Below are 26973 nucleotides of genomic sequence, written 5' to 3' on the forward strand. Positions count from 1 at the left end.
TAACCATTAAGTCCATTTTATTATTATCAAAAACAAACTGGGAACATTTCAGCACTTTAAGACGGTATAAACAAGGAGTACAACAAAGCAAAGAATGAGGCAGCAGCTCATTATAAAGGCCCCCCAAAGCAAAGGCAAGAGGCTCACTTCATGGTTGCAGCTGCTTTGAAGCACTCTGGATGTTGCCCCTGACTGCAGGGCACTGCTCTTTGGTTATGAACAAGATAAGCTGCTGCCATATCTGCAAAAAGTGACACCCACATCCTGGGGAGGCTCAGTGTCCAAACTCAGGTACAGGATGAGTTAAAGGTGAAGAAATATAATCATGGGACAACTGATGCAGCAGCAGGTAGATCTGCAGAAAACATATGAGTAGACATTCTGTGCAAAGCAATGCAGGTGGTAGGAGTTGCTGCATCTGTGTCAACACGGTTGCACAACAGGGCAGTTCCACTCTGACAAGAAGTTGTGCAGATATAATTGCACAACACACTGCACTGGAAATACTGAGAATTGCATTTGTGCTACTATACACCAGAATGGCACTGCCCTGTTGTGCAGTGGCATCAACAATGTTTATACAGGCAGAGCAGCATGGGTGATGATCCTATCACCCGTGTTGCCTTGCACGCTATGACAGCCATGATCCCTTATAACGTTTAGCTCCATGTTCTCTCTCCCCCCAGAAAATGCAAACATAGTCAACTTTCTCAGGTAGAGAATTATCAGGGAATTCTGCACCTTAGCTGGTCAAAAGCACAGAGGATGACTTGTAGGAACCATCCTGTGCTGGAAGATAGCACTGAGTGCCCCTTCCAGTGTATGCATCTGCAGAAGCTAATCTCAAGGATCACATCTCCAAGTGTAGCCTTAAGAAAAGATACAAATGCATCCTTGGATATAAGTAGTGCAAATACAGTGTATATGTTTATAAACAACACCTACTACACTGCTAAAGTGAACTGAAGAAAAACTCTAAATGTAGCTGACTGACCATGGGTCTCAGTAGTGATCATCTGTCAATACAGCTACTTACATGTGTGCAGGCATCTTAAGACACAAGTCATAAATTGAGTGCCTATCAAAATTATAAGGAACATCCCAGAGTTGGTTCTTTGTCCCTCTTACTCCAAGTCTGGAATATCTCACACCTAGCTTTCAGCTCCAAAATAGGTCCCTGTATAAATTCAGCTACATTTGTCAAGCTCCAGCAGAGATGGCGTTACAGAAGAATAGTTGCTTGGCAGATGGCAAAGGAGCAAAATGAAAGAGGCAGATTAGTGAAGTTCCTGGCATCCAAGTTGGCAACTGTGTGGACATCTAGGGACTATTGCAAAAACATTAATGCTTGTAGTGAGGTGTGTGAGAAAATGCATGTGCCTGATTTTCACACCCACCCACGCCAGGTTCACTTCATATTTAACAAGAAGCTATACTGCTTAATCACTTACTCAAACAAATCCAACTGGCAGCAAGACAGCTGTTTCTAGCCCACAGCAGCAGTAGAGGGAGGAAGTGGAATGTAATCAGTTTACATAGTCTCAGTAAATATAAATGATAGGATTCAGCACCAGTCCTGATGCCTGGAATCTACAAGTTTAGCTAGAAAAGGAATGGATCATCTATTGCTCACTGAAACACAGCCCAAACCTGTTGTTGGCCCCCATCTCTGCTACTCCCACCAATGTCAAAGAAATCAGGAATGTTGGTTCTAAAAAAGAAACAGGCAACTTCTCCTCATGGGCCTTTGACCTGAGACCCACAAGCTAGAGGTCTGGAAAGAGTCAAGATCAGTTTTTCGGTGAATACAAATCATAGTTCAAAAGGCACACTAAAGATCATATTCTAGTCTTATTCTCAAGTCAGGCACAAATAGAATCAGGCACAGCAGGAAGGCTTCAGAACACATCTTAATGGACCGTAGTAGCATTTCTTATGCAGAGTCCAGTCCCAATCAGCAGCCTTGGCTCAAGTGAAGACTGAAGCCCTTTCACAGTAACTAGTTAATACAAAGACATGGGACTCCCGTAGTATCTCACCAGATGAAAGGCTCAGAACCGGTATACTTTAGGCCTCTGTTCACGAATAACTACATCTAAAGAATAGACATCTGTTCTTCCATCTTCCCTCACTAAAAAAAGCTCACCATCATCAATGGCAAGGACTCTGGGTCTTCCTACCTGACACTGGTCATTCAGTATCACCTCCCCAATCTCACTATTGGGTGAGAAATGTATCACTTTGAACTGATCAACCACGAAAATGTTCCTCTTTCCATCTACACAGACACTGAATGGCTTCGTGAGCAGTGAGGTTGAAGATCCCAGCAATCCGAGAACCAGTCCAGATTTCTCCAGGATGACTATCTGTTTCTTGAGGAAGTCTGAGACAACAAACTCCTCACAGCTGTTTACAGCAATGAACAGGAACTTCCCTCCTTGATAGTTGGCTGGCTGAATTCTGCCAACACAAAGCCCAGAAGGGTTGTACAAAGAGATGGAACAGAGAGTACCCTCACTAACAGCCACGTAAGAGTCCCGGTAGGAGGTGAGGGGGTAGGAGGACTCCGATCCCCTCATTTGCAATTTACGTAGAAACTGACCATCAAGAGTCAAGAAAAAGAGATAAGTCTCTGAGGAACAGGCCAGGATTTCTCCACACACAGAAATACCACTGAAGTCAGAGTCAGAAGCAGGCAAAGGAAGCACCTGCTGGAACTGACCTTCAGGGCTATACTTTTTTATCACATCATTTGCCTTATCCAAAAGAAGAATATGGCTAGTGTCAGGCACAAAAGCAATCCCAGTGATATTGGGCGTGCAGAATAAATCCCGTTCTAAGCTGTGAGAATAATCTACTTTGACCCTCCACACAGGATAGGAAGAGGAGCTTTTTGTAGGCGAGTTGGACATACCTATGCAAAGGTCTTCAGAAGAGTCAGAGTCTGTAATCTCATCACTCTCTTGGTCAAAAGAATCTGGCTCCAAATGCTGCATGTCTCTTTTGGGTTGCTCCCCAGGGATCACCAAGCTGAAAAGTGGTGCTTCAGAGAGCTGCTGGCTCTCATCCCAGGCAATGACTAGCTCTGGGGCCTTGCTTGGGAACTGCTGGAGCCTGATTTTCTGAAGCTCCTCAGCCCTGTTCCTGATCATCCCTTTCAGGTGGAGGATCTCGTAGTCCTTCCCTACAGAAAGGATACGCTGAGAAAATTCCTGGGTGCTCACTGCTTTGTCTTTCTGAGACTGCAGCTCCTTTTGTGACAGACAAAACTCCTCCAATTGATCAGTGAGGAAGCCATTCAGTTTTGCCAAGGCACTCTCCTTCTGGGCAAAGATGTATGCAGTGGTATCTTCCACATACTTGCAGATTTTCTCCTTGATCCATTCTGCCTCTGCTTTTAGTTTCTCCATCACCTCTTCTGCAGCTTTCTCTTGTTCAGTGATGCAGGTTATAGTTGCCTCCAGGCTTTTGATTAGCTGCTCCACAGAGGGCCGTTCCCGCTGCGCTGCACTGGCCATGGAGACTACTTTGTGCTCAAAATGGTCCAACATGCGACAATCTCTACAGATGGACACACTACAGGAGTCACAGAAGAAACGGAGGGCTTCCTGTGGGTGATCTTGGCAGCACAGTTCCTGCAAGAATCTGGCTTCTGTGTCATAGTGCCCAGCAAGAAACTCTTCTAGGTTCACCACCTTATGGTGCAGAGTAAGACGGGAACAGCAGTGGCCATAGGAACAAGTTTGGCACAAGAAATCCTTGCAGTCCAGGCACCGGGAAGTGGCAGCCACAATCCTCTCAGCATTAGAGCAGATCATGCACTCTAGGTCCTTGTTGTGCTTCATCTGGAACAGCTCCAGGAGACTATTGATGAAGAAGTTGGTCTTCAGGCTGGCAACACCAGCTGGGACCTCTGCCTGCAAGCGGCACTCAGGACACTGCAGAGTCCCATTCCCCACAAGTGGTTCTAGGCATCTCTGGCAGTAGCTATGCAAGCATGGCAGAATTTTAGGCACTACATATAGGTCATAGCAGATTTTGCAAGTCAAAAAATCTTCCCGAATCAACTCTTGCAGTGATGTTGAGACCTGAGCTGCCATGTTCTTGTCCAACTGGGCTGCAAACAGAACAAGAGAATGTTAGAGTGGCCCAGCTAGGTTCCACATTAAAAAAAAAAATCAGTTCTGAGAAGAGGGATCAAAAATTGTTTTATTGATCCGGACTAGTTCTGTACCTACTAGCTTCCAGAAAGTTTTGCCAAGAAGGGAGGAGATGCTTTGGTTTACAGATGTAATTCCATAATGTAAAAAAAGGTATTGTGATTAAGGAACCTCAAAAGGAACAGATTTTTTAAAAAAATATTTGTATTATTCACATAACATAGAACAGTATCACATAATAATACAGTACCATTTAACAATCATATTTTCCATATATCACAAGAAAATCCAAAATCAGATCTAGTATTGTTAATATAATAAATATAATCTGCCCAAATACGGTGGAACTGTGATTCTACTCTCACAGCCTGCATTAATCTAACCTTATCAGTGATCTTTTCTAAGAGCGCAATTGACCACACCTTATTATACCACTGCTCAATTGTTAATTGATCCAAATATTTCCATTGTTGAACAATTATTGTTTTTGCTGCCAAAATTTAAAAAGTTACAAGTTCCTTATTTTTTTAACTTAGCATTATTTCCTACAAATATATGTAATAACACTAATTCCGGTGAACACTCCACATTTTGTCTCATAGTTCTTATTTGTCCAAATATTTTTTGCAAAAAAAAAAAAATACCACCTATTCACAAGACCATCACATGTGATAAAGTGATCCCTTTTGCTTACACCCCCTCCAACACCGAGTAGAATAATTATGAGAAATATATGCTAATTTTACTGGAGTTAAATGCCACTGATGTACAATCTCTCATTGTACCTCTTCTATGGAAACTGACAGGAATCCCCCAGACTAGGGTTGTGCATGGAACCCATTTGGAAGCCCTTTATGGGCCTCTGAACCAGTTCGAACGGCGGGTAGTTCCGCTGGTTCGAAGGCAGGGGGTGCTGCTTTAAGGGAGGAGGAGAGTGCACTTATCCCTCCTGCTGCTTTCTGCCCGCCGGCACTCTGTGGCAAAGTCCATGGGGCGGCAGCATACCTCCCTGCAGCCCCGTTGCCATTTACCGGAACTAACTGGAAGTATTTGATGTGACTGCACACGCCAGCGCAGGCACGCCAAACATGCCCACACAGAGACAATGGATACTTCTGGTTAGTTCTGGTAAATGGGGGCAATGGGGCAGCAGGGAGATATGCTGCCGCCCCATGGACTTTGCCAAAAGTGCTGGAGTGCTGGCAGGGAAAAGCGGAGTAAGTGCACCCTCCCGCCCCTTAAAGCAGCACCTCGCCTCCTTCCAGCCTCCCCCACCCAGTTCCATGCACATACCTATCCCAGACTTTAATAATGACTGCCATTTACTCTCTTCAAAAGGAACAGAAAATAAATAATCAGATTAACTGATGTCGTGCATAGAGCGCTACGTAATAGTAAAGTGCACGGAACTGGCAACTGCCGGTTCAAAGGTCGGGGGGGGGGCGGAGAATAACTTTAAGGAGTGGCAAGGGTGCTCTTACCCCCTCCCCCCGCTGTTCTCAAAAACAGTCTCACCAGGGCGGCAAGGAGGTACGCTGCCGCCCTGGTGGGGGCGTTTTTGAGAACAGCACTGGCGAGGGAAACATAGTGCGGTTGGGGTGTAAGAGCACTCTCCCCAGTCCTTAAAGTTATCCCTCCCACCTCTGAACTGGCCAAACCACCAGTCTTTCAAACGGTTTCAGAGGCCCATAAAGGTTCCGTGAACATCCTACTAGGGAACAAACGGCAGGGAACAAGACTTTCCCAAAGTTAGAGGCAAGCAACAGTAGGGAAGGGTTCTTGAGGGGGTTTACCACCGAAGCATAGCTTTGCATGTAGAAGGCCATAGGCAGGGCCAGACTGGGGGCACTGAGAGGGTGGTGGAATGTATGTGGGGAGGGCGCTGGGTTTTGAGCAGAATGGGTACTTAAGGGTGGAAGTATTCACTACTGCCAAGTGTGGCAGGGTGCAGGGGTGCCCCACGGGTGGGGCACACCATCAATATGCCCTGTTGCCCTGTGGGCCAGTCCAAGTCTGGCCATAGGTTCAATCCCTGGTATCTCCAGGTAGGGCTGGTAATGACTCCTGCCTGGAACCTTGGAAAACCACTGCCAGTCAGTACACACAATACTGAGATAAATGGGCCAATGGTTCAACTCAGTAGGCAGCTTTCCACGTGCCTATACTTCTTCACCCTTCACACATTTCCTACACTGTGCAGGACAAAAACGTGAAAGCCACATGAAGAGCATCACACGCGGCTATCTGACGCACATGTAGTTTAATGCCCATATGAGAAGCCACGAGTCAAATGTGACAAGTTTCACGCTCCTTCGTGCAAACAAAGGAGTGCTTTTTGTGTAGCAAATACGTAACACGTGAAGCGACTCGCAGTTAGCCCAGAAGTGATACAGGAAAGCAACAGGAAACCAGCGCGCGGGCCGGCGGGGAGAAGCCTGGGCGATGTTTTCCAAGCCTGTGGGCTACAGGAAGAGCGCTCCAGCCCAGACTCTCGGGAGAAGCCGCTTGCTGGAAGCCAACCCCTGCCCTCCTTTCCTCTTCCCTTGCACTGTCTGCCAGCAAGGAGTTTTGTGGGGGACTCTCCCGCCAAATCTCTTCCTCCCCGCCCTCCTAGGATTCCCTCCGGATCCCCTCCTCACCCAGTAGCAGCAGCAGCCCCCATCGACGTCGCCAGCGCTTTCTTCCTCGGGCCTACGACGCGTTTTCCGCCCCGTAAGTCGTCGTAACAACATTTCCGGAAGGAAGTCGCTGTCCCGCGCTCCTCGTCCTCGATACCATCGAGACCGAAAACGGGGAAGAAGGCGCGCCCCGCCCGCAGCTTCCTGTTTTGTATGGGCCGTCCGTTTCATAACGGTAGATGGGTGGGAGTGTGTGTAGTAGGTGTGTGCTGATAAGTGCGAGGAGGAGAAGTTGCAAAGGAGGTTTGGCTAGGTTTAGTTTTAAGTCTGGTCCGGCAGCTCTGCTGCTTTTCGCTCTGTAGTTTCCTATCCTAACGTATCTGTCCTGTGTAGTGGAGGCCTGTGTCTCTGTAACGTTGTGTTCCTCCATTAAAGGATGGGAAGGTGATCGTTCTTGAAGTTTATGTGAGAGTTTTTCTAAACATCGGTTTATCAACCTCAGCTAAGATAACAGTAGAAAGGGCTTGTTGTAATCCCATCCGCTACCTGTACTATGGGAATAATAACTCTAAACTAGATTTGCATTTGCAGAATAATTCAAAACTTTAAAAAATATGTTTATACGTGCGCGCAGGGGGCAACTCCTGTCTTTGCACTGATTTTGGGGGAGGGGGTGAACCGCTACCAAAAGAGAATAAAGGGGGGGGGGGTGATGGGTTCTGGACTTCTTCTCCATTATCTCCTATAAGCAGCTGCCACTTTTGACCCTTTAATGAAAAGCAAAAATAGGGTCAAAAGTTACCAGAAAGTACCCCCTGCAGATGAAGGAAGTGTCAGCCCAGTACTTATGTCTGTGGGACTTGGTAAAAGCCAGAATGGAACAGGTTGGAATGACCCCTTAAAATTCTAACTGGATCCCAAAACCAGTGGGATGTGTTAGAAACATGGGAGAGCAACATTTTAGCACTGAAATATTTCCAATTTTATTATTTTTAAACTTTTATTTTAACATTTTTATTTTAAAAGTTTATTTTTATTATTTTTAAACTTTTGTTAGCCCCTTCAGGCTTAATCAGGAAGGTCACGCTCTGAATGCATGTGCACACACAGTGACTTGATAATGTTGCCCAGAACAAAACACATTCCGTGTACAGATGACAAACATTAGAGCAAACACTGGTAAGGAGTCATAATTCTGTGTGAGAGAGCAATTTGTGCTAATGATATTACTGAAGCACAGGCACTGTGGATGGCAGTCGATTATGGGTCAGTGATTCTTTTTTTTTTTGGCCTTTTTGGACTGTTTGAAACGTGTGTTCTGTGTTGGGAGGAACAGATTCCCTTTTACGGTGTGCTTCAGCTGTGTTTTTCAAGGCATGGTTACAAATTGCATTGCAAATTGCATTGCAATGCAAAACTTGTGTGCGCTCTGTGATTGCTGCTTGTTCCAGCCATAGGGCCTTTTTGTTCTGTTGTTTTCTGAGGGGAAAACTTGAAACACCCCATTGTTCCCCATGGGTAGCTTCTAGGGACATCAAAGCCAGTTGTGTGGTAGGGCATGATGGGTACCACCCAACCCACAAAAGAAATGGGCAAGCGGTGATTTTTAACAAAAAAATTAACTTTCCCCACAAATCCCCATAGGATCCTATGTTTCGAGTTTCCCCATTGTTCCCTATGACCAAAACACTTGAAATATTTCAACTTGTTTCGTCGAAACAGCCAGCTCAACTGCTGTTTTGATGAAATTTTTAGGCCGTTCTGTGTTTTGTTTCAAGCTCGAAACAAAACACAAAATTCTTCATGCACATCCCTGCTTTGTTTCCACTCTGACAGCCCACCTATCTCCCTCCGCGCCGCACCCCCCACCGTAAAACAAAAATACAGAGAGTTCCAATAACCATGGACTAATCTCATCCAGTGAGCTAGAGGGCTGGTTTGGGTGGGAGGAGGGGTAACAAAGGAGAGCCTCTAGCTCTGCTGGTTTTATTTACATGTGTACATTGATTCGAATGTACTTCTTCCATGCTTCCTCCCCCCATGTTGAAGATTCTAATCAGAACTAGCAGCTGGCCTGCATGGATGTCACTCCTTTTCTCCCTTACTATATCTTTGCTTTCTTCCACTTAAACACTAGGATAACAACCACAGACAAAGAGTCTGGGTGAAAGCTGGAACAACTTGGAATGGACCGGAACAACCCCTTAAAAATCAAACTGGATCCCAAAACCAGAGGGATGTGTTAGAGACACTGGAGAACAATATTTTAGCGTTTACTATTTCTAATATTACACTTTTATTAACCCCTTCAGAGGTGAAAATGGAGCAGAACAGCCCAGAATGCCCTGCAGAAGCCTGAGCTATTACACATTTATTAACCCCTTCAGAGCTTGAAACAGCTGGCTGACATAAATGGTTCTGGGCACCATAGCTACCTGCTTAAAGAAAAATCAGGACCAGGTCAAACAGCACTCCCAGATTCTATACCTGTTCCAATGGGGAGATCAAGACCTCATAAATTACATACAACTCTCCCTCCAAGACCCCACAGCATCCCACATGAATCACCTCTAATTTGTTGGAATTCACTTTCAATCTGCAGCTGTGAGAATGTGCTTACAGTCCAATCCTACACACATTTACATGAGTGGAAGCACCACTGAGTTGAATGGAAGTTACTTCTGAGTACATATGTTTAGAACTGCTTCATTTTTCACACTGACAGAGCAAGACCTCACCAGGGGCTTTTAAAGAAAAATAATGTACAGTACGGGGGCGGGGTAGGGGAGTTGGTGTGAATGTGGTGCAACAGAGGAAGATGCTAAAGGGGCATGGCTCAGTGATGAGGTCCTCTGTCACTACTCCCAGACTTTCCCTAGTAATTAGCACTAGTTGCAGAAAGGGGTAAAGAAAATATGCAATTTGATGTCATCTTTTTGAAGTAGGAAGTTTTACAATCCCAAAGAACCAACAGCAAAAGCTGCTGGTTTTCCAAATCCAAATTATATTTTGGTGGAAGTCTTGAAACTGACCTGCTCTGGCGTTAGATAGACGAGGAGAAATAGTTATCATCACAACATCTGCTTAAAAACATGGAGTGTATTTATTTATTTATTTTTGTATGTATGTCAAATTTGTATACTGCCTTTCATTTAGAAATCCCAAGGTGGTTTACGGTATCGTTAAACAATACAAATATTAAATTTCAACATTAAAAATAGGACAAATCTATTAAAAACAAATACACAGTAAAACAACAAAACACAACAATATCCAGAGGAGCAGTTAGAAAATGCTTAGTTTGCAGTGTGGCTAGTTATGCTTAGAGGCCATCAGCAATACTGTCCAGCTACCCTTGCCCCCTCCTCCACCTATTCCAGACACTGCTGAAGGGTGGGGAACTTGGTTTTCAAAAATGGTTTCAATTGATTGAAGATTAAAGTATGTGACTTAGCAACATAAATTTATTGTACATTTTTTCTGTATACTTCAAAAGAGCGTACCCAGAAACAGCAAGAAGAAGAGAAGATAGTGGATACAGAATAACTTAAAATACTTATTTATATTTATTTATTTATGATACAGCCTACCTACACAGATTCTGATGAAGTTCATGTTCTCATTCATTCAAGTTTCATATCTCGGGGCCAAACTGTGATACGTCAAGCATGTAATTGAACTTTGTGTTCTGTGGTGGTATTAGGATTGGGGCCAGGGCATTGTTGGGTAGGAGGTGTTAACCCTTTGCCCCACAGTGGCCCAAATCACCTCCCAACAGTGGCTACTTACCCTGGGAGGGAAGCTGCCATTGATGCCTATGGTAGCTTATCTCCTGAGGCAAATGGCAACTGCTGGGATCTCGATCCAGATGGGGGCAGTGGCAGGAGAAAAGTGTCAAAACTCCCAAACCATGGTTCCAATTCAGATTGCACCCTCTTGTGGCTGCTATTTAGAGGGAGGGAAAGCAAGCATGCAAGGGTCAATGACATACTTGATGTAATGTATAGTCTAGCCCTCAGCCAGGAGGTAACTTCATAACACACTAAATGAAATTCCTCCTTCTGCAGTCAATACAATGCTAACTTGCAAGTACTAGAAAACTGCACCCCTCCTCAGACCTCAAAGTCCTTTCCAGTTGACCCAGACAGCAGTGGGTTGTATTTACCACATCAGCAGGAGTTCAGATAGATGTCTCATTTTAACATCTGGAAAGGCCCTATGATGTACTGGCATCTGAGCCATATTGCTTCAACACGAATTTGTTTATTTATTTATTGAATTTATATACCACCTACTATTGAAATCTCTAGGCAGTGTACAGAATTAAAACACAGTACAAAATATAACACATATAAAAATCATGATAGATAAAAACACATTAAAATTTAGTCTCAATTGATGTCATGGGAAAATAGGTATGACTTCAGGGTCCTCCTAAAAACAAACAGAGAAGGAGATGCTCTAATTTCAGCAGGGAGTGAGTTCCAAAGCCCCTGGGCAGCCACAGAGAAGGCCCAGTCCCGGGTGTAAATTGAGCATAATTTACATATGCTCAGCATACATACAATCTGTATACAGTGTACACACATTGCAGTCATTCACATATAGAGCACTGCACTTCCTATCTGTCCCCTACATTTGAGGGGGTCTCTACCTAGGTTCACCTTTGAAATGAACACATGAGCCCTGGCCTTCCAATCATATAAAATATTGGATCGTGGTTACGGAGTTGGACTCTTCAGATAAATGCTGTAAGCATGGACAGCATGCTTACATGAAGCTTTTGAGTGTGTCAGAGCCAAGGTGGGGCTTTAGGGCATGTCAGGACATTGTGTTCATGTATAGTGCCCCCCCTACTTAACATCTGAAGAGGGTTGCAAAAACATGTATATCTGTACAGACACCTGTACACACATATCATGTACTACTAATAGGGCTATAGTAAAGGTTCTGATCTTAGCAGGGGTGTAGCTACTACTGAACAAGGGGGAGAGAAATTTCCCTGAGTCCCCTAAGGCAGAGAGCCCTGAGTGATAGCTTGGTCTCTGCTGCTCTACCTTGTGCCTTTCTGAAGACGAAGCGAGGGAGCAGGGGCCCATCTTCACTCCCCCCACCCCACCCCAAGGCCCGCTCCAACCTTGCTACTCCCCTGACTCTGATTAAGCCATGGAAATTTCCATCAAAAAAAAGATTATACAATTATTGTGAAGAATAAAGAAAAGCTCGCAAGAAGGGCCACTAGAATTCTCTGCACAAAGCCAGTGCAACAGCAGAGATCAGATCTCACTAGAGAGAAATACTAAATTGGACTCTGTCAAGCATAGATTGGAAGGGGTACTTGAACGCATACAGTTCATTTCAGCCTCCAGATCAAATGCTGATCGCCTCTTTTTCTTCATCCCTCCCTCCATGCTTCAGGTAGGCTGTTTGCTTCCCCCCATCCCTCAAGTACTTTGATCAAAGATTTATTTGGCCTTAAAAAAAAATACAAACCCTAATTGATACACGCTTAAAAAACTACAATTGGGGAGGAAGTGGCTTGTACTTGATATAATGGCCAGCTAATTAGTGTTGTGCACATCCCCTTCAGGTGCAAACTGGAAAAACAGGTTCTCTGTGAGCTCAGTTTTATGAAGAAAGCTATAATAATCTACTCAAAACACCCACCACTAAAATTATGTACATCTGTACACAACCTAAGTCTGCAATCCTGTACACCAGGGCTGCACAACTTTGGCTCTCCCGTTGTTGTGGGACTACAACTCCCATCATCCCTAGCCACAGTGGTCCATGTGGTCATAGTTGATGGGAGTTGTAGTCCCATATCCATAGGAGGGCAGAAGTCATGCAGCCCTGCTATACACATTAACTTGGGAGCCAAGTCCCACAGAAATGTGGGGCTTGCTTCTGTGTAACAGTAGGAAAACTCAAACCATGCGAATGAAAATATATTGAGAAAATACTGCGGTTCAGAGAGCAGAGATACTTAGACAAAGACAATGGCTGGCAGCATGATCCTTGTGGCTAAGGAATGGAGATCAGATCTCTATCTTGAACCAAATTATTGGAGGAAGGGGTTGTCAAGAAATCAATGAATAACTGGGACTTAATTCCTGCTGCTCAACCCTCGACCTTCAGAGTTTGAAATGGGGCTCCAATGTCTCTTCCTCCTCCTGCTCCTCTTCCTCTTCTTCTTTCTTCAAGTCTTGATTGGGCTCAATGTAGTTATCCTCAATGAAACCGTCATCATCCTCTGCAGGGCACCCACCAGCCCTGGGCAGTGGCTGATTCCTCCCAAACACAAGATCCGTGTCAGCTTCCTCAGCATGGCTGCTCCCAACTGAGCGGGAATCAGGCAGCCGCTGGTGGTGGTAACTGGCACGATTCCTCTGGTGCAGTTTGCATTTGGCAACCAATGCAACGACAATGGAAATGCCAATAGCCAAAAGCACAAACCCAGCAAAGTATGGCCAGCTTTTTGCAATCTTTCCAGGGGGAGATGTAGTCAATGCTGCAAAGGAAAGAAAGACTGGTGTGTCATTCAAGAAACACCCTTGTAATCAGTGACATTTGTCAAACATGCATGGGACTGCACTGCACACCTCCCTTCCTCACTTCAAAAGATGTGAACAACAGCCAAGCCCCTCAGACCCAGGGCTGGTTCCCTCTGCCCAGAAAACAGTAAAGGAACAGAGTCCATTATTGCAGAAATAGACACGCCTCTTTAGCAAATGGCACTCATTATGGTGGGATGGGCGAAACAATTAAAATTGATCTGAGCCTTATTGTCAAATGACTCTTTTAAATGGTCAGCCAAACATCCTGTGTGCTCAATTGCACAGACTGCTCTAGAAGGGGAATTAGGGAAGAGGAAGAGTTGGGTCAGACTGAATCTGTTAGACTGATAGTCTCAGGTTTCATTCTCTCACTTCCAGAGAGAGACTTCCTCCTACCTCTCCTCTTCCTGCATGTAGCTAGCAGTAGGGCATGTAGATCTCTACCTCCCTAGTGGATTTCCCAAATAAACTACTTTATTTGGAACTTTAACTCCATGTCTCCAGACAATATTAATTAGCAGTGCTCTCCTTACCTGTGCACTTCTGCTGCAGTTGGGATAAATAAATAAAACTCCCCTCAAAACTCTCTAACAATAATCAGATCCTTAATTATGGCCTAGAGAGCCCAGTGCTTTTTTAAAAAGTTGTTTTTGCAGAGGATCCAGTTCCCCGCAATCTACACACTCCAGGCCTTCAGCTGAGAACAGTTTTATCTCCCAACTACAATGCTGACAGAGCCACTCATGAAGCCTGCCTTGGCTTTGCAGTCTGTATAGACAAAATCCCAGCATCAGAGTGAGGGTATATGAATAGCCCTCATATATGTCATTTCATTGAACAACAGTAGCTAGTAATCAGGAAGCACTAGAAGAAAGACCTCAATGAGGTATTTCCTATTTCTGAGGTCTAGATCTACCATTGCTGTTTGGGTCCAACAGTACCTCTGTCTACCCTGCCAATCCTCCTAGACAATCTGTATTTGCAGTGACAGGAACAGGAAATGGCCACCAAAACAAATGGACTGTGGTGGTTGAGACTGTATTTCATCCTCATAGAAAGTTTTGCTAAAACAGGACCAGGGAACAACTGTTTCTGGGCTCAATGAAGAGGAAAATGTCATATGGGAGAACTGTGGGACTAGGATGCTATAGCTCATCTGTGGAATTGAGGTTCTGTGTCTTGCTTCACTTACTGTCATTCTCTGGTGGTGCTACGCTGGTGGGAGATTCAGCCCGAGGAACCCGTAGTTTTCTTCTGTGGCCCAGGTGATGATGGTTCGGATTTCTAATCTCTTGAGCTTGGAGTTCTGGGTGTGTTTCAAAGAGAATCTGCTTGCCTAGGAGACACAAAAGCTCTTAGTGTCCATTCCCACTGCTAAATGGATCTCCAGACTGACTTTGGCCCCATCCTGGTTCTGCCCTTTCACAAAGTCACAATAAAATACAAGACTCTTCACACACCCCGCCCCCAATCTGAGACTAAACACACAGGTTTCATGCTTTAGAACATAATTCTCCAGATAACACTTCTCCACATAGCTAATCTGTTATGGAAAACAAATTTTAGCAGCTAGCATATCACAAGAGTGAGTTGCAAGTGAAATGCAATCTTTCCCCTACAAGCAAAACTATTGCACGAATCTTGGGATTGTAACTGAGACTGTGTCAAGAACACCTATTGGTTAGTGTCTGTGACATCATTCTGACCAGTGTCTGAAGTTCCACCCCTGCATTGGGCTAATTTTGCATCCTTTATAGGGCATTTATTTTTCTTTTTTATTACAAGAATCAGAGGTTATGTGCATGCTTCCCTGCTGTAACCATCAAGTAGTGGAGTACACACAGCTACATTAAAACAGTGAGAAAAATCAGCAAGGCAACCTCCTACTTTTACAGCAATGCTTCCACAATGTAACAGGTCACCCCCACTTACCCCAACCACACACTCTTAATTGTTCTCATGTTTTTCTTTTAATTTTAAGATTTTCTACCAAATGTCTACTTCAGCTGATTTCAAAGAAAGGAAGAAAACATATATGACTACCCCAAGCAGCAATGTTGTCCCCCATCCATATGGCAGGGGTGGGATATTGCTGTACCAACACCAGCTTGGATTGAGTGTGACTTTTACACTAAGATAAATTATCATTTCTCCACCCCCACCCCTGCATCTACAGGTTTTCTAGGCACCTGGCTTTGTTTCAGCACCTGACAGATGATCCTGGGAGCCGAGTTAAGGGTGCTAAGAGCCGGGCTTCGGTGCTGGGTTTAGCGCCACAGCACCGGCGGGATCCACACAGATCCTGCAGTTCTCATGGGCAGCCAAACCCAGGCTTGGCTGCTTGTGAGAAGAAGAGCCTCATAGGAACACAGGAAGCTGCCATATACCGAGACAGACCATTGGTCTATCTAGCTCAGTATTGTTTTCACAGACTGGCAGCAGCTTCTCCAAGGTTGCAGGCAGGAATCTCTCTCAGCCCTATCTTGGAGAAGCCAGGGAGGGAACTTGAAACCTTCTGCTCTTCCTAGAGCAGCTCCACCCGCTAAGGGGAATCTCTTATAGTGCTCACATGTAGTCTCCCATTCATATGCAATCAGGGTGGACCCTGCTTAGCTAAGGGGACAAGTCATGCTTGCTACCACAAGACCAGCTCTCCTTATTGCCTTATACTCCTTTTACACTGAGCTTCTGTATGCCCTTCACTGGACAATTCAATTCCTGTTCCTTGTCTTACCTTCTTTTTGCTGTAGATCCTGTTGGAAAGGAATGATGGAGCTACTGTCCACCCAGGGGTTCCCCTGAAGCTTGACATGATCGATTCTTTGCTCAAGTAACTGGGCAAGTTCATCAGCATCTGACAGTTCATTGTTTTGTAGGTCCACATGGGCAAGGGTCCCAGGAACAAGGAACACTGAAGGGTCCAGAGAATGAAGCTTATTGTTTTTCAAGAGCAGAATATGAAGGTTCTGCAAGCCCAGGAAGCTCTTTGGGTGCATGTAGGAAATGCCACAGCTACTTAAATCCAATAGGTGGAGAAACCTGAGGTTAGAGAAGAGTGCTGGATAGAGAGTAGGAATGGTGTTGCTGGAGAGGTTTAAGGAGCGTAGAGAAGGAAAACTTCCCAGGAAGGTTCCATTTCTGGGCATCGTCAAGGAGTTGAAGGACAGGTCCAGGTTGGTGATATGTCTGGGAAGGGAATCTGGAGCAGAGAGAAGGCTCTTTCCATTGCAGGCAGCCCATCCCTGTGAAAACACATCTGTATCATGAAACCTCATGATGATGTAAAATGTAAACAAAAATTCAGACATCATTGATTTAATCAATTGATACTGTAAGTGCCCTTCCTTAGCAAAATCACTGGGCACTGGGTGACAGAAAGCTGCATCTTGCACTTTTTACCTAAAATGAAATGTTGTTGGAACTGCTCACCAGGTAAACAAGCCCCGCAAGTTTAATGTGTTTTTCCATGTTACAGTTTGCTGAGAGCTATGTTTGTAAACCTCAGGGAGCAATCAAGCAAATAGTAATGGACTTGAGCCAGAATGCTATGCTGCTGCAAAGAAGACAGTTCTTGCACTGGCATGAGCAACATACTGAAAATGCAAAAAGCAGTACGGGAAAAATGCAGTGCACAATTGCATAGAGCTTGTGCACAAATTCCCCCATTGGGACAGTATTACTGTTAACAGACCACTTAAACATCCATTTTGGATGAAGGTCATAGGGTTGTGCACAAAACTGGTTTGCCTGGTTTGGTTCGAGTCTGAACTGGACTTGAACCAGACTGGGCACGTTCAGTTTTGGCACCTCAGATGAGGGGCTCGGCTTGGTTCAATTTTGAACTGGTTTGGGCCCGGTTTGGGGATGCCAGGGGTACCAGGGATGTTAATTCTGTGGGGGAAGCAGACTTACTGTTGCTGAGGGCTTCCATAGCCCCAAGGGGTATTGCTGTGGCTGCAAGGGGGTCTCTGGCGGCTCCTCCTCCCCCGCTGGCCTCGTCCCGGTCTCTCGGCGCTGGGCCGACCTGTTTCAGGCCTGTTTCAGGTCTCTCTGAGTGTGTGGTGGCCACTTTAGAGGCTGCTGCGCATGTGCAAGGGCCATTTGTGTGCCCCCCCTGCCATGGAAGCCCTTAGAGGCAGTAAGTCTGCCTCCCCCCCAAAAATGAATGTCCCCCCACCCCCGACACCCTCAAAACAGGCCCAAACTGGCCCAGAGGGTTTGGTGATTCCTCGAACTGGGGTTGTTCGATGTCAAACCAGCTTAAGGTTGAGGTTTAAAATTAATTTTAACTAAAAGCCTGAGAAAACAGGTGCCTCTTGAGGGTCTTTTAAAAAGCAATCAGAGATGGAAAAGCTCTTATTTTGACAGGGAGTGTATTCCAGAGTCCTGGGGCAGCCACAGAGATTATGAGCCCCAGAGAATATGAGCCACAGTTATAATTGTTTTGCATTTTTGTATTACATTTTTTAAAAAATGTAAAGAATGGGGGAAAGTCAGGAACCACAGCCACTGTTCTTGCATTTTAACAGAGAATTGCTGGCCAAGCAAGCAAAAGTCCTAGGAGAGCTCATACTTTTCAACTGCCCTGATATACTTGGGACAGCCACAAATTCCCACCATGTTTCCTGGCTCACAACTGTGGTAATAGTTGTATATAGTTCAGGGCCGCTAGGTGGCACTGTGTGGGGACAAAGGGAAGGTTTGGAAAGGGAAGATTAAAGTGAGTTTCTGTTTCAGCTTAACATGGTGTCTAGGCTCTTTGTTATCTCCACATGGTGTCAGAGTGGGAAATAACTGTTTGCAGTGCACTGCAAACTTCTTTATGGAAACAGGGAGACACAGAATCAAGTCTACTAACCCTGCAGAACAACCAGCTACTGCTCCTGTTTATGCATAGTACAGCTCCAGCCACCTGAGAACTGAGATCTACAGCTGAAAAGGTTTGGCCTACCAAGACTTTCAAGGGTGGATGCAATCCAGCTTCTGCTACTCTGAGCTGCAGTCATGGCCACTCCACCCTGCTTCCAAGTAAACCCCACTGCAGAATTTGATGTTAAAGACCCTGAAGCCTGGTCTCTTTGAATAAATAGTTTTTAGAGGTTTGCCCAAACTTCTGGCCTGGATACACAGCCTGAAGAGCAACAACTGAATACACTTTTGTATACGATAGACCCTGCTGCAGAGAACATAGTCATTACTAGGGAACTCAAAGATGACCAATTTAGTTTACTACATGAAACAATTTAATGTAGTAAAAGAGGCACTGAACAAACACTGCTTACTCCAGTGTAATATTATTTTTTAAACAGGCCCACTTTCATTCACTCAAGCAAAAGCCTGGGGAATCTGTATCTGTTTTTATCACAGCTCTATGTGTCCTGATCCAACATTGTGGATATGGAGTAATGAATGAATAACTCATCAGGGACAGGTTGGTGGTAGGGCTTAGAGACAGTCACCTGTCAGATACACTATAGAATTAGTGTACAGAATGATCCAAATCTCACCCTAAGAGACAGCCAAAGGTAAGGCCTTCCAGGCTTCCTACATAAAATACCAACAGAATCTCCTCCAGAATGAGGCCACAGTTGAAGCCATATTGGGTAGCAGAAAGTCATCTGAGATGCCACATATAAATAAACCCAGATTCCAGCCAAAAAAAAAAAATCCCCAGATGTCAGCAGGGATGCGGCTCAAAGGATGTCTGAAAGCTAGGGATGCAAAAGACTGCCTATGGTATGGCAAGTCACCTCACAACAGCAGAGAGTGTCCTGCTCGTGATACAATATGCAGGAACTGCAGAAAAATAGGGCATTATGCTGTAGTATGCCACTCCAAAACTATGCTTGCAACAGTATCACAAGAAGAGGATTTGAGCAAAATGGAAATAGCTTTTCTGGGCTCCACTGACAGAGACACCCCAACAGAACCACCATGGACCACCATAGTTACTATAGGAGGCCTCAAAGGAGAATTTAAAATTGATTCTGGGGCAGATGTAATTGTGATCCGCCTCTCAATATATAGGAACTTACAAGAACTGACACTTTACAAGATATTGAAAGGACCAAGACAGTCTCGGCTAGATGTGAAGGCAAAATTTTACACTACCCTCAAACATGGTCGACACACTATATCCCAAGAGATATACATAGTGGATGGCTTCCACATGCCTCTCCTTGGCCGCCCAGCAATCAAGGCCCTAGGCCTGCTGAAGAGGGTAGAGAGTATTGAAACTGATGCAGCTACAGACCTCAAGAGAAGATTCCCCAAACTGTTCCAGGGCCTAGGCAAACTGGAGGGCAACTGTCTTTAAGATTGAATTTAGACAGTGCAAAGCCCTTTGCCCTAGCAACACCATGCAGAGTTTCTCTGCCCTTATTGCCCAGAGTAAAGGACAAACTAGAACACATGCAAAAGATGGGTGTCATTTCAAGAGTAGATATCCCAACCGACTGGTGTGCAGGCATGGTGGTGGCACCAAAACCAAATGGGAAAGTACGGATCTGTGCTGATCTTACTAGACTCAACAAAAGTGTCTGCTGAGAACAGCATATCTTCCCTTATGTGGAACACACCGTGGCAATGCAATTTTTTCTCCAAATTGGATGCCCAGTCAGGATTTTGGCAGACCCCATTGGCTCCCGAATCTGCTTTATTATCTATATTTATCACACCATTTGGATGCTTTTGCTTTAATTAATTTCCATTTGACATTTCTTCACCACTTGAGCACTTCCAGAAACTCCTAGAAGGCCATGAAGGGGTCCTGTGCCAGATATCCTCATTTTTGGATCCACACAAGCACAACATGATCAATGACTCCATGCTGTCCTGAAATGGTTGGAAACCTCCAGCATCACTCTTAATGATAAATGTGAGTTTTCAAAAACAGAAATTAAGTTCCTGGGCCAGATTATTGATAGTACAGGGGTCCGGCCAGATCCAGGAAAAGTCCATGCAATTGCCCAAATGTTGGAACCTCAAACATCAGTGACAACTGCAGGTTTTTGGGCATGCTTTCTCACCTGGAGAAATTTCTCCCTCACTTGGCAGAGAAATCAAAACCACTGCGAGACTTCTTAAGCCCCCAACAAACATGGTATTGGGGTAAGACACAAAGAATGGTTATGAAGAGATTAAAAATGCCCTCAGCAACACACACCCCACAAACACTTTTGGTCCTCTACAATTCAAATAAAGCCACCAAGGTCTCAGCTGATACTTTCTCTTATGGCTTAGGGAGAGTCCTCCTCCAGAAACCAGATTGCTGGCAACCTATAGCTTATCCATCAAGATCACTCACACCCACTGAACAGCGATATGCTCAAATAGAAAAAGAGGTCCTGGCCATTATGTGGGCTTGTGAGCAATTTCATGACTACCTGTTAGGATTAACGTTTCACATAGAAACCCACCACAAACCCCTTCTTACATTGTTGGGGTGCAAAATCCTGGATGAGCTACCACCAAGGATCCAACACTTCCACATGTGACTCATGAGATTTCATTTTACAATCTCCCATGTACCTGGAAAGAACCTCACTGCAGCTGATACCCTCTCCAGGGCCCCACATCTTGAGATGCTACCAGAGGACCATGCCCAAGAACAACTTTTAGTTGATGAGTTTGTTGCCTCTGTTCTAAAATCTCTGCCTATAACAGATAGACGTCTGCATGAGCTGAAACTCAAGCAAGATGCAGATGAGACTTTACGCCCTGTCATCATCCATTGCCAGGAAGGCTGGCTATATCAGATACCTCTTTATACGCATATTGGGCAGCCTCTGGAGACTCACAGTAAACCAGGGCCTGTTATTAAAAAGACTCCAGACTGGTAATTCCTGCCTCCTTACAGCAAGACATCCTGCACAAACTTCATGAGGGACATCAAGAAATCACAAAATGTAGAGCTCAAGCCAAAATGTCTGTGTGGTGGCCACCAGGGCGGAGTACATAGCTCAAAAAGTGGGCTGAATGCTGTGATGTCTGTGCCAGCCTATGAACCAATCCACCAACCACTTAAGCCTTCTGTCCTCCCAAGGCGACCTTGGCAAAAGGTTGAGACTGACATTTTTTTAACTTGATAACAGCTCTTATCTTGTACTGATATACCACTTTTTAAAATTTATTGAAGTTGCTCACCTACCCAGAACTACTTCTCAAGCGGTCTTCAGTAAAATGAAGCCCATTTCCCCCCTGCTTTGGAATACCTGAGCAGTTCCTTTCTCATAATGCACCTCAATTTTCATCCAACCTTTCCCAACAGTTTGCAACAGATTGTGCATTCCAACATATCACCTCCAGACCTCTATTTCCTTAGAGCAATGGTGAAGCTGAAAGGGCAGTCCAGTCAGTAAAACACCTATTGTCCAAGACTACTGACCCCTACCTTGCCTTGCTGGGCTATTGATCAATGCCCTTGGCTAATGGTTTCAGCCCTGCAGAGCTGCTCATGGGCTGGAAACTTTGTTCTACAGTCACCACTTTTGCTTCTCTGCTAACTCCCAAGTGGCCTGATTTTCACAGCCTCCGGGAACAAGATGAATGTTACAATGCTTCCCAAAAGAAAGTCTATGACAAACACCACAAAGCTAAATCCCTACCATCACTAAACACAGTTGATTTAGTATCAGGAGCAGGACTCCCATGAAAAAGGGACAGTACAGGGAAATGCAAAGACTCCTCGATCCTATATGGTTGCAGTCTCAACTGGTATTATTATTTGTTGCAACCAAGCACACTTTGTCTTGGTAGTAGATTCAACAGTGCCTCCAGGAGACATCACTGAAACACAGCCTGCAGAAAATACTACCCAGGACATACTCCTAGGTGATGCTTCAGCCCCTTCCCCTGTGAGGAGGTATCCAGGCAGAAAGAGACAACCTCCAGGGTTTCTAAGAGATTATGTAACATCTGGAAGCCAACGGCATACTCAGGAGGTTTCCGGTAATCTACCCTGGCCTCATAGGACTTTACAGTATTTTGTATTTTCATTTAAAATGTCATTTTGGAATGTTATCTCACTTTAGAAAGGAGAATATGGTAATTGTTGTATATAGTTCAGAGCCTAGGTGGCACTGTGTGGGGTGAAAGGGAAGGTTTGGAAAGGGAAGATGAAAGTGAGTTCCTGTTTCAGCTTAACATGGTGTCCATCAACGTTCTCTCTAATTTCTTTCATCAGTGTATGGAATGAATTTTGTTCTGCCTCATGCACATGCACTCAAGAGTGGAGCCTTCCTGATTCTACCTGAGTGGGATCTAAAATTAACTGAGCGGACATCAACAAACTTGTAAGCATGTCCATGTGAACATGCCTTAGAGGGAACACTGGTGTCCAGGCTCTTCATTATCTTTGCAACAACCACACAATGGAAAATCTCTGTTTCCACCACCTCCCTCCTCCCCCCTCCCTTCAGAGAGTCGTCTGCGTCTGAGACACAGCTTTGAGGGAAGAAACCATTGTGGAGAGACATCGTCTCTCTGAAGAAAGCCTTGCCACAAGGTCTCTCTCCCAGAGCTGGCAGATTTCCCTGCAGGAAAGCAGGGTCTGATTTGTTTAAGAGAGCACTTGCTTCATATCCCTGCAGAAAGGGTAGAATTATTTGACAGAGCACTGACTTCTTTGCTTTTCAGAATATTAATTTCTTCAGTTTATATATATCCCTGCAGAAAAGGGTCAGATTCATTTGAGAGAGCACTGACTTTGCTTTTCTGAGATCTTCTGGAATCAGATGGTTGCTTTGATTTGTTGCCATCCTGGCAAGTGGGGGCGGAGCGTATTTTGTCCCTATTTCTCATTCTGAAATGTTGGCAGATATGGAGTCTGAATGGACCAACCTACCCCACCCTAATGCAATCAGAATAATTCCTTGCCAAAAAGCCACACCCAGAGTTATGTCTGCTTTGTATCCCTACCAGATAGCCTCACCCATTCAGCCCCTACAACCCTTCACTCAGAATATTAACATACTACCCCTGTCTTTGGCACGCTTTGAGGCTATTCCCATAATCACTGGAAAGCGGGCTAAGGGAGCTTAGCCTGATTTCCAGGGATCATGGGAACCACCGGGCTTGCTGGCGAGCCCATTGTTCCCAAGGCGACCCCCAGCACCTGAATCCCTCCCATGAAGAAGATTCAGATTTACCGTACTTATCTCTGTACAGATAAATCCCTTGCTCACCTTCTTGTCAATGTTGCAGGGGTGTCCTGAAGCCACAGACCAGACCCAGAGCATGCAAGTGACCCGGAGGCACCAGGCCTTCTCCATTTTGCTTCAGGGAGCTGCAAAAGAGACAAAACCGGCAAATCGCACTCGGTAGAACAGGGTTCCTCCTCCCCTTGGGTAACAAGGGAGTGACACAGGTAGGAAAAGTAGAGTGTTTTCTGCCCATCCACCAACCATGTAAGAAACATATGTAAGTAAATAAGTCAGGCCTCTGGTCTGCAGAGTACAAAGAAGAGCCAGGAACAAGGAACATTTGTCAGAGCACTTGTGTAGAATTAACATACAAACTTCCTATACTGCCATACTTGGCCATAATTTGAAACCAGGTAGCCAGAAATGTAAGAAGCTTAAATAAAGGGGACTATAAACAGTTAAACAGCCTTCTAGTGGAGGGGCAGGTCCACTTGCCAAGGCTGCCACCGATTCAGTCCTCCTGCCACAAGCCTTTAAAAAAAAGACATTGCAATGTCCTAAGGATAATTGAAATGGATCTCTTTGATACGTAATCGCAGGAGCAAGTATGAAGTGTGGGAACTGTGGCAACAGAAAGTCTTGGACTCAGGGGCGTAACTATAATAGGGCAAGGAGAGACCGTTGTCTGAGGGCCCACTGCCTTGGGGGGCCCCCAGAGGCAAGTCACATGACAGACTCCCCCAGCCACACACTCGCCCGGGCTTCCTTCAGTTGTAGTCATCCTCCGAAACTGATGTGAGTGTTAAGACCTGGAGCTACCAGAACAGCATGTCTTTCTCTAGCACCATTAAATGACTTGCATCGTCTACAATTTACAAAACCTTAAAAAATAATAATTTAGGATGATGTTCTATTGTATTCAGCCTCATTTAAGATTTCTTTACTTCATGAGCTGAGCTTCGGGGGGGGGCATTTTAAAATCTTGTCTCTGGGCCCACTCCAACTTTGCTACGTCCCTGCTTGGACCTAAGATAGGAAGCACGTACTTGTGTTCGGTCAGAAACATAGCTTTTATTACTTGCGTTTCAGAGACAGAAGGTGCCAGCTAGGATTAACCTTGACAGACTGGAAAATGGTGCTGACTTTTTTTTTTTTTTGGTAAGGAGTCTGGTTCAGAGTCTGCCCAAAGCAGGGAGGTCTAAATAAAGCAAGCAGGAAGCAGTGCAGTGTTCAGCTTCGGACAGGTGAGCAGGAAGCTGTGCTGCTGCTTACTCTGATCAGTGAGCCCCGAGCTTCATAAAATGGCCACATTTTCAGGACCGATCTGCATTGGTTCTGATGTTCATGGCAGAGATCTTAGCTCAGTATCTGCAGATGGCAAGGCACAGGGAAACACAGGGGCACTTGATTGCTTACCTTGTGCGTCAAATAGACTGACTTCCTGATGCTGAACCACACCCAAAGCCACTTCAGCCCCAGCTCCTTGAAGGAGACTTGGTTTCTCCAGAGTCAGAAGAGACACCACCAACACCGACACCCCACTCAGATTCCAGCTGTGAGACGGGATTGTTTCAGTTTGAAGTGTTTATCCCCTTTGCTTGGCTCTCCCTCTTCCCAAACACGCCCGGCAGGAGGGAAAGCATTTACCTGAGGAACTGTGCCAAGCTGCGTGTGCTCGCTCTCTCTTCCTGGGTCTGTGGACTGGGGGAGTGGCAGGTGGCTGAGAAAACAGGGTGGATGTGAAAAGGCTAAAGGTAAAGGAGCTAGTTACGCATTAACACGTATTAACTGGAGTCAGCCTTCCTTGTTTCTTTGGCATGGTCGGATCCAAAACAAGGCCCTGGCTCACTGACAGGGCCAGAAAGGGATTGCCCACAAATATGGGCAAGACAGCGAGGGAAGCTGTTGCTCAAGAAGCATGTGTGCAGATTGGTGCATCTGTACCCATGAGTACTCACATAAAATCTGCATGATAGTCTACGCAAACGGCTTTTCTGTGTGGATGCCAGTCATGCGTTCCTGGTTCTTTGAGTCCAACTGCATGTCTTGTGAGGCTCTACATAAGAACAAAAGAACAGCCCAACTGAATCAGGCCCAAGGCCTCTCTAGACCAGCATCCTGTTTCCCACAGTAGCCCACCAAATGTCTCTGAGATGTCCACAGGCATGAGGCGAGGCCATGCCCTCTTTCCTGCTGTTGCTGCTCTGCAACTGGTATGGAGAGGCGTCTTGCCTCTGAGGCTGGAGGTGGCCTATAGCCATCAGACTAGTAGTCAATGATAGACTTGTCTTCAATGAATTTGTCTAAGCCCAATATAGAGCCACCCAAGTTCGTGGCTATCACCACACCCCATGGCAGAGAATTAATCTAAGTTCCTGGAACATACCTGCTTACAAGAATATGGGTGTAAATAGGAGCCCTGTCCATTGGAGACTGTCACCTGAGGTTTGCCAGCTCTTAGGGTGGTTCACACGATGATCACTAGGGTAGGAGACACCTCCTACTCTCATCTGGGAGCTGCACATGCTCCTGATATTTGATTGCAAGGGGAGAGCAAGGCCAGAGACCCCTTCTGCTATCATCTGGTAAGCAGCTGCTGCACTGGAGGTCTTCTCTGTTGGAGATTGTTAATGGAACTGCTCCAGGGTGATTGGCAAACACCCCTAAATGCTTTTGGGCTTTGTGTGGGGAATTAGAGAGCTGGGATGGAAGAGTCCCACATCAGAAAAAATTTTGTGCAAAGTTCTGGTCCTGAAGAAATGAACTGACAGAGAGGTTGAAGTTCAAAATAAAGTAAAGTTTTATTCGGGGTTCATGAGTACAGCGGAATACAAGAGTTGATTAAAGCAACATTACTACTAAAAATACATTACAAAGATTAACCAGGTGACTTGCAAAGAGGCAATTTAGCTTGATGTCTGAATTAAATGACTTCCAGCTGGGCAGAGAAAGGAAGGCTGTAGAGAAATAGGTTTTCGGATTTAAGAAAGAGTAGGGATAGGGAGAGCCCAGAGGGGTGCAGTGGTTATCATACAACCTCGTCCTTCTGTTAGTGGTGATCAGTTCAGACGCAACTGAAGGACCTCTTTCCTCAGGGATGGAACTGGGCAGCAGCGGAGAACCAAAAGCAGCTCAGGGGTTAGGCAGCAAGGGTAAATCCAAAAAGTGTCTGTTTTCACGCAGACAGCTTGTCCTATCAGTGAGGCGAGCTGGATAGATCGGGCCAGCTAGGAAGGCTGGTCTGGAGGCTGGAAGCATGAATGGTGCGAAGGGCAAGACACGGCCTGGTGTTATGGTGGATGTCAAGTCTATCGCCCATACAGTGTACTTCATTTGGTCTCTCCACGGTATAGAGACCAAATGAAGCACACTGGTTCAAGAAACTAGCGCCAGTCATAGCCCCAAATGGGCCCTGAGGCAAAAGACTGGATGCTCCTTCTTCTTGAGGAGAGAAATTCTGGTGGATCTTAAAAGGATCTATTGTCTTTGTTTACTG

The 26973-nt window shown here is 45.3% G+C and overlaps 3 protein-coding genes and 1 long non-coding RNA gene across 8 annotated transcripts in view; 2 read left to right on the forward strand and 2 right to left on the reverse strand.

The window, feature by feature from the left end:
• LOC128324630 (E3 ubiquitin-protein ligase TRIM56-like) lies at positions 1-6954 on the reverse strand. The gene is made up of 2 exons (XM_053249415.1): positions 6800-6954; positions 1-4117 (listed from the first exon to the last, which is right to left on the reverse strand). Exon 2 carries the CDS (start codon positions 4098-4100, stop codon positions 2052-2054), a length of 2049 nt encoding a protein of 682 aa, XP_053105390.1. The 5' UTR covers positions 4101-4117; positions 6800-6954; the 3' UTR covers positions 1-2051.
• On the forward strand, positions 6425-10466 carry LOC128324631 (uncharacterized). Its single transcript, XR_008306989.1, has 3 exons — positions 6425-7243; positions 7836-7957; positions 8916-10466. It is a non-coding gene; the product is annotated as an uncharacterized LOC128324631 (long non-coding RNA).
• A 2151-nt stretch (positions 10467-12617) lies between these two features.
• On the reverse strand, positions 12618-25159 carry C4H1orf210 (chromosome 4 C1orf210 homolog). Of its 3 annotated transcripts, none has more exons than XM_053249154.1 (5): positions 25125-25159; positions 23520-23620; positions 16070-16577; positions 14528-14671; positions 12618-13289 (listed from the first exon to the last, which is right to left on the reverse strand). In XM_053249154.1, the coding sequence occupies exons 2-5, from the start codon at positions 23604-23606 to the stop codon at positions 12913-12915; spliced, it is 1116 nt and encodes a 371-aa protein (XP_053105129.1). In that variant the 5' UTR covers positions 23607-23620; positions 25125-25159; the 3' UTR covers positions 12618-12912. The 3 variants fall into 3 exon arrangements, with proteins under 3 accessions (XP_053105129.1, XP_053105128.1, XP_053105131.1); XM_053249153.1 differs by lacking the exon at positions 25125-25159 and adding an exon at positions 24894-25069; XM_053249156.1 differs by lacking the exons at positions 23520-23620; positions 25125-25159 and adding an exon at positions 17248-17424.
• The window catches only part of TIE1 (tyrosine kinase with immunoglobulin like and EGF like domains 1), an 81266-nt gene continuing 70701 nt past the window's right edge, over positions 16409-26973 (forward strand). For all 3 annotated transcript variants that reach the window (XM_053249148.1, XM_053249150.1, XM_053249151.1), the window contains exons 1-2: positions 16409-16508; positions 23539-23701. The gene's annotated coding sequence lies outside the window, so the exon portion shown is untranslated. The remainder of the gene's footprint in view (positions 16509-23538; positions 23702-26973) is intronic.

Source organism: Hemicordylus capensis, chromosome 4, assembly GCF_027244095.1.
Source record: "Hemicordylus capensis ecotype Gifberg chromosome 4, rHemCap1.1.pri, whole genome shotgun sequence".
Lineage (NCBI taxonomy): Eukaryota > Metazoa > Chordata > Lepidosauria > Squamata > Cordylidae > Hemicordylus > Hemicordylus capensis.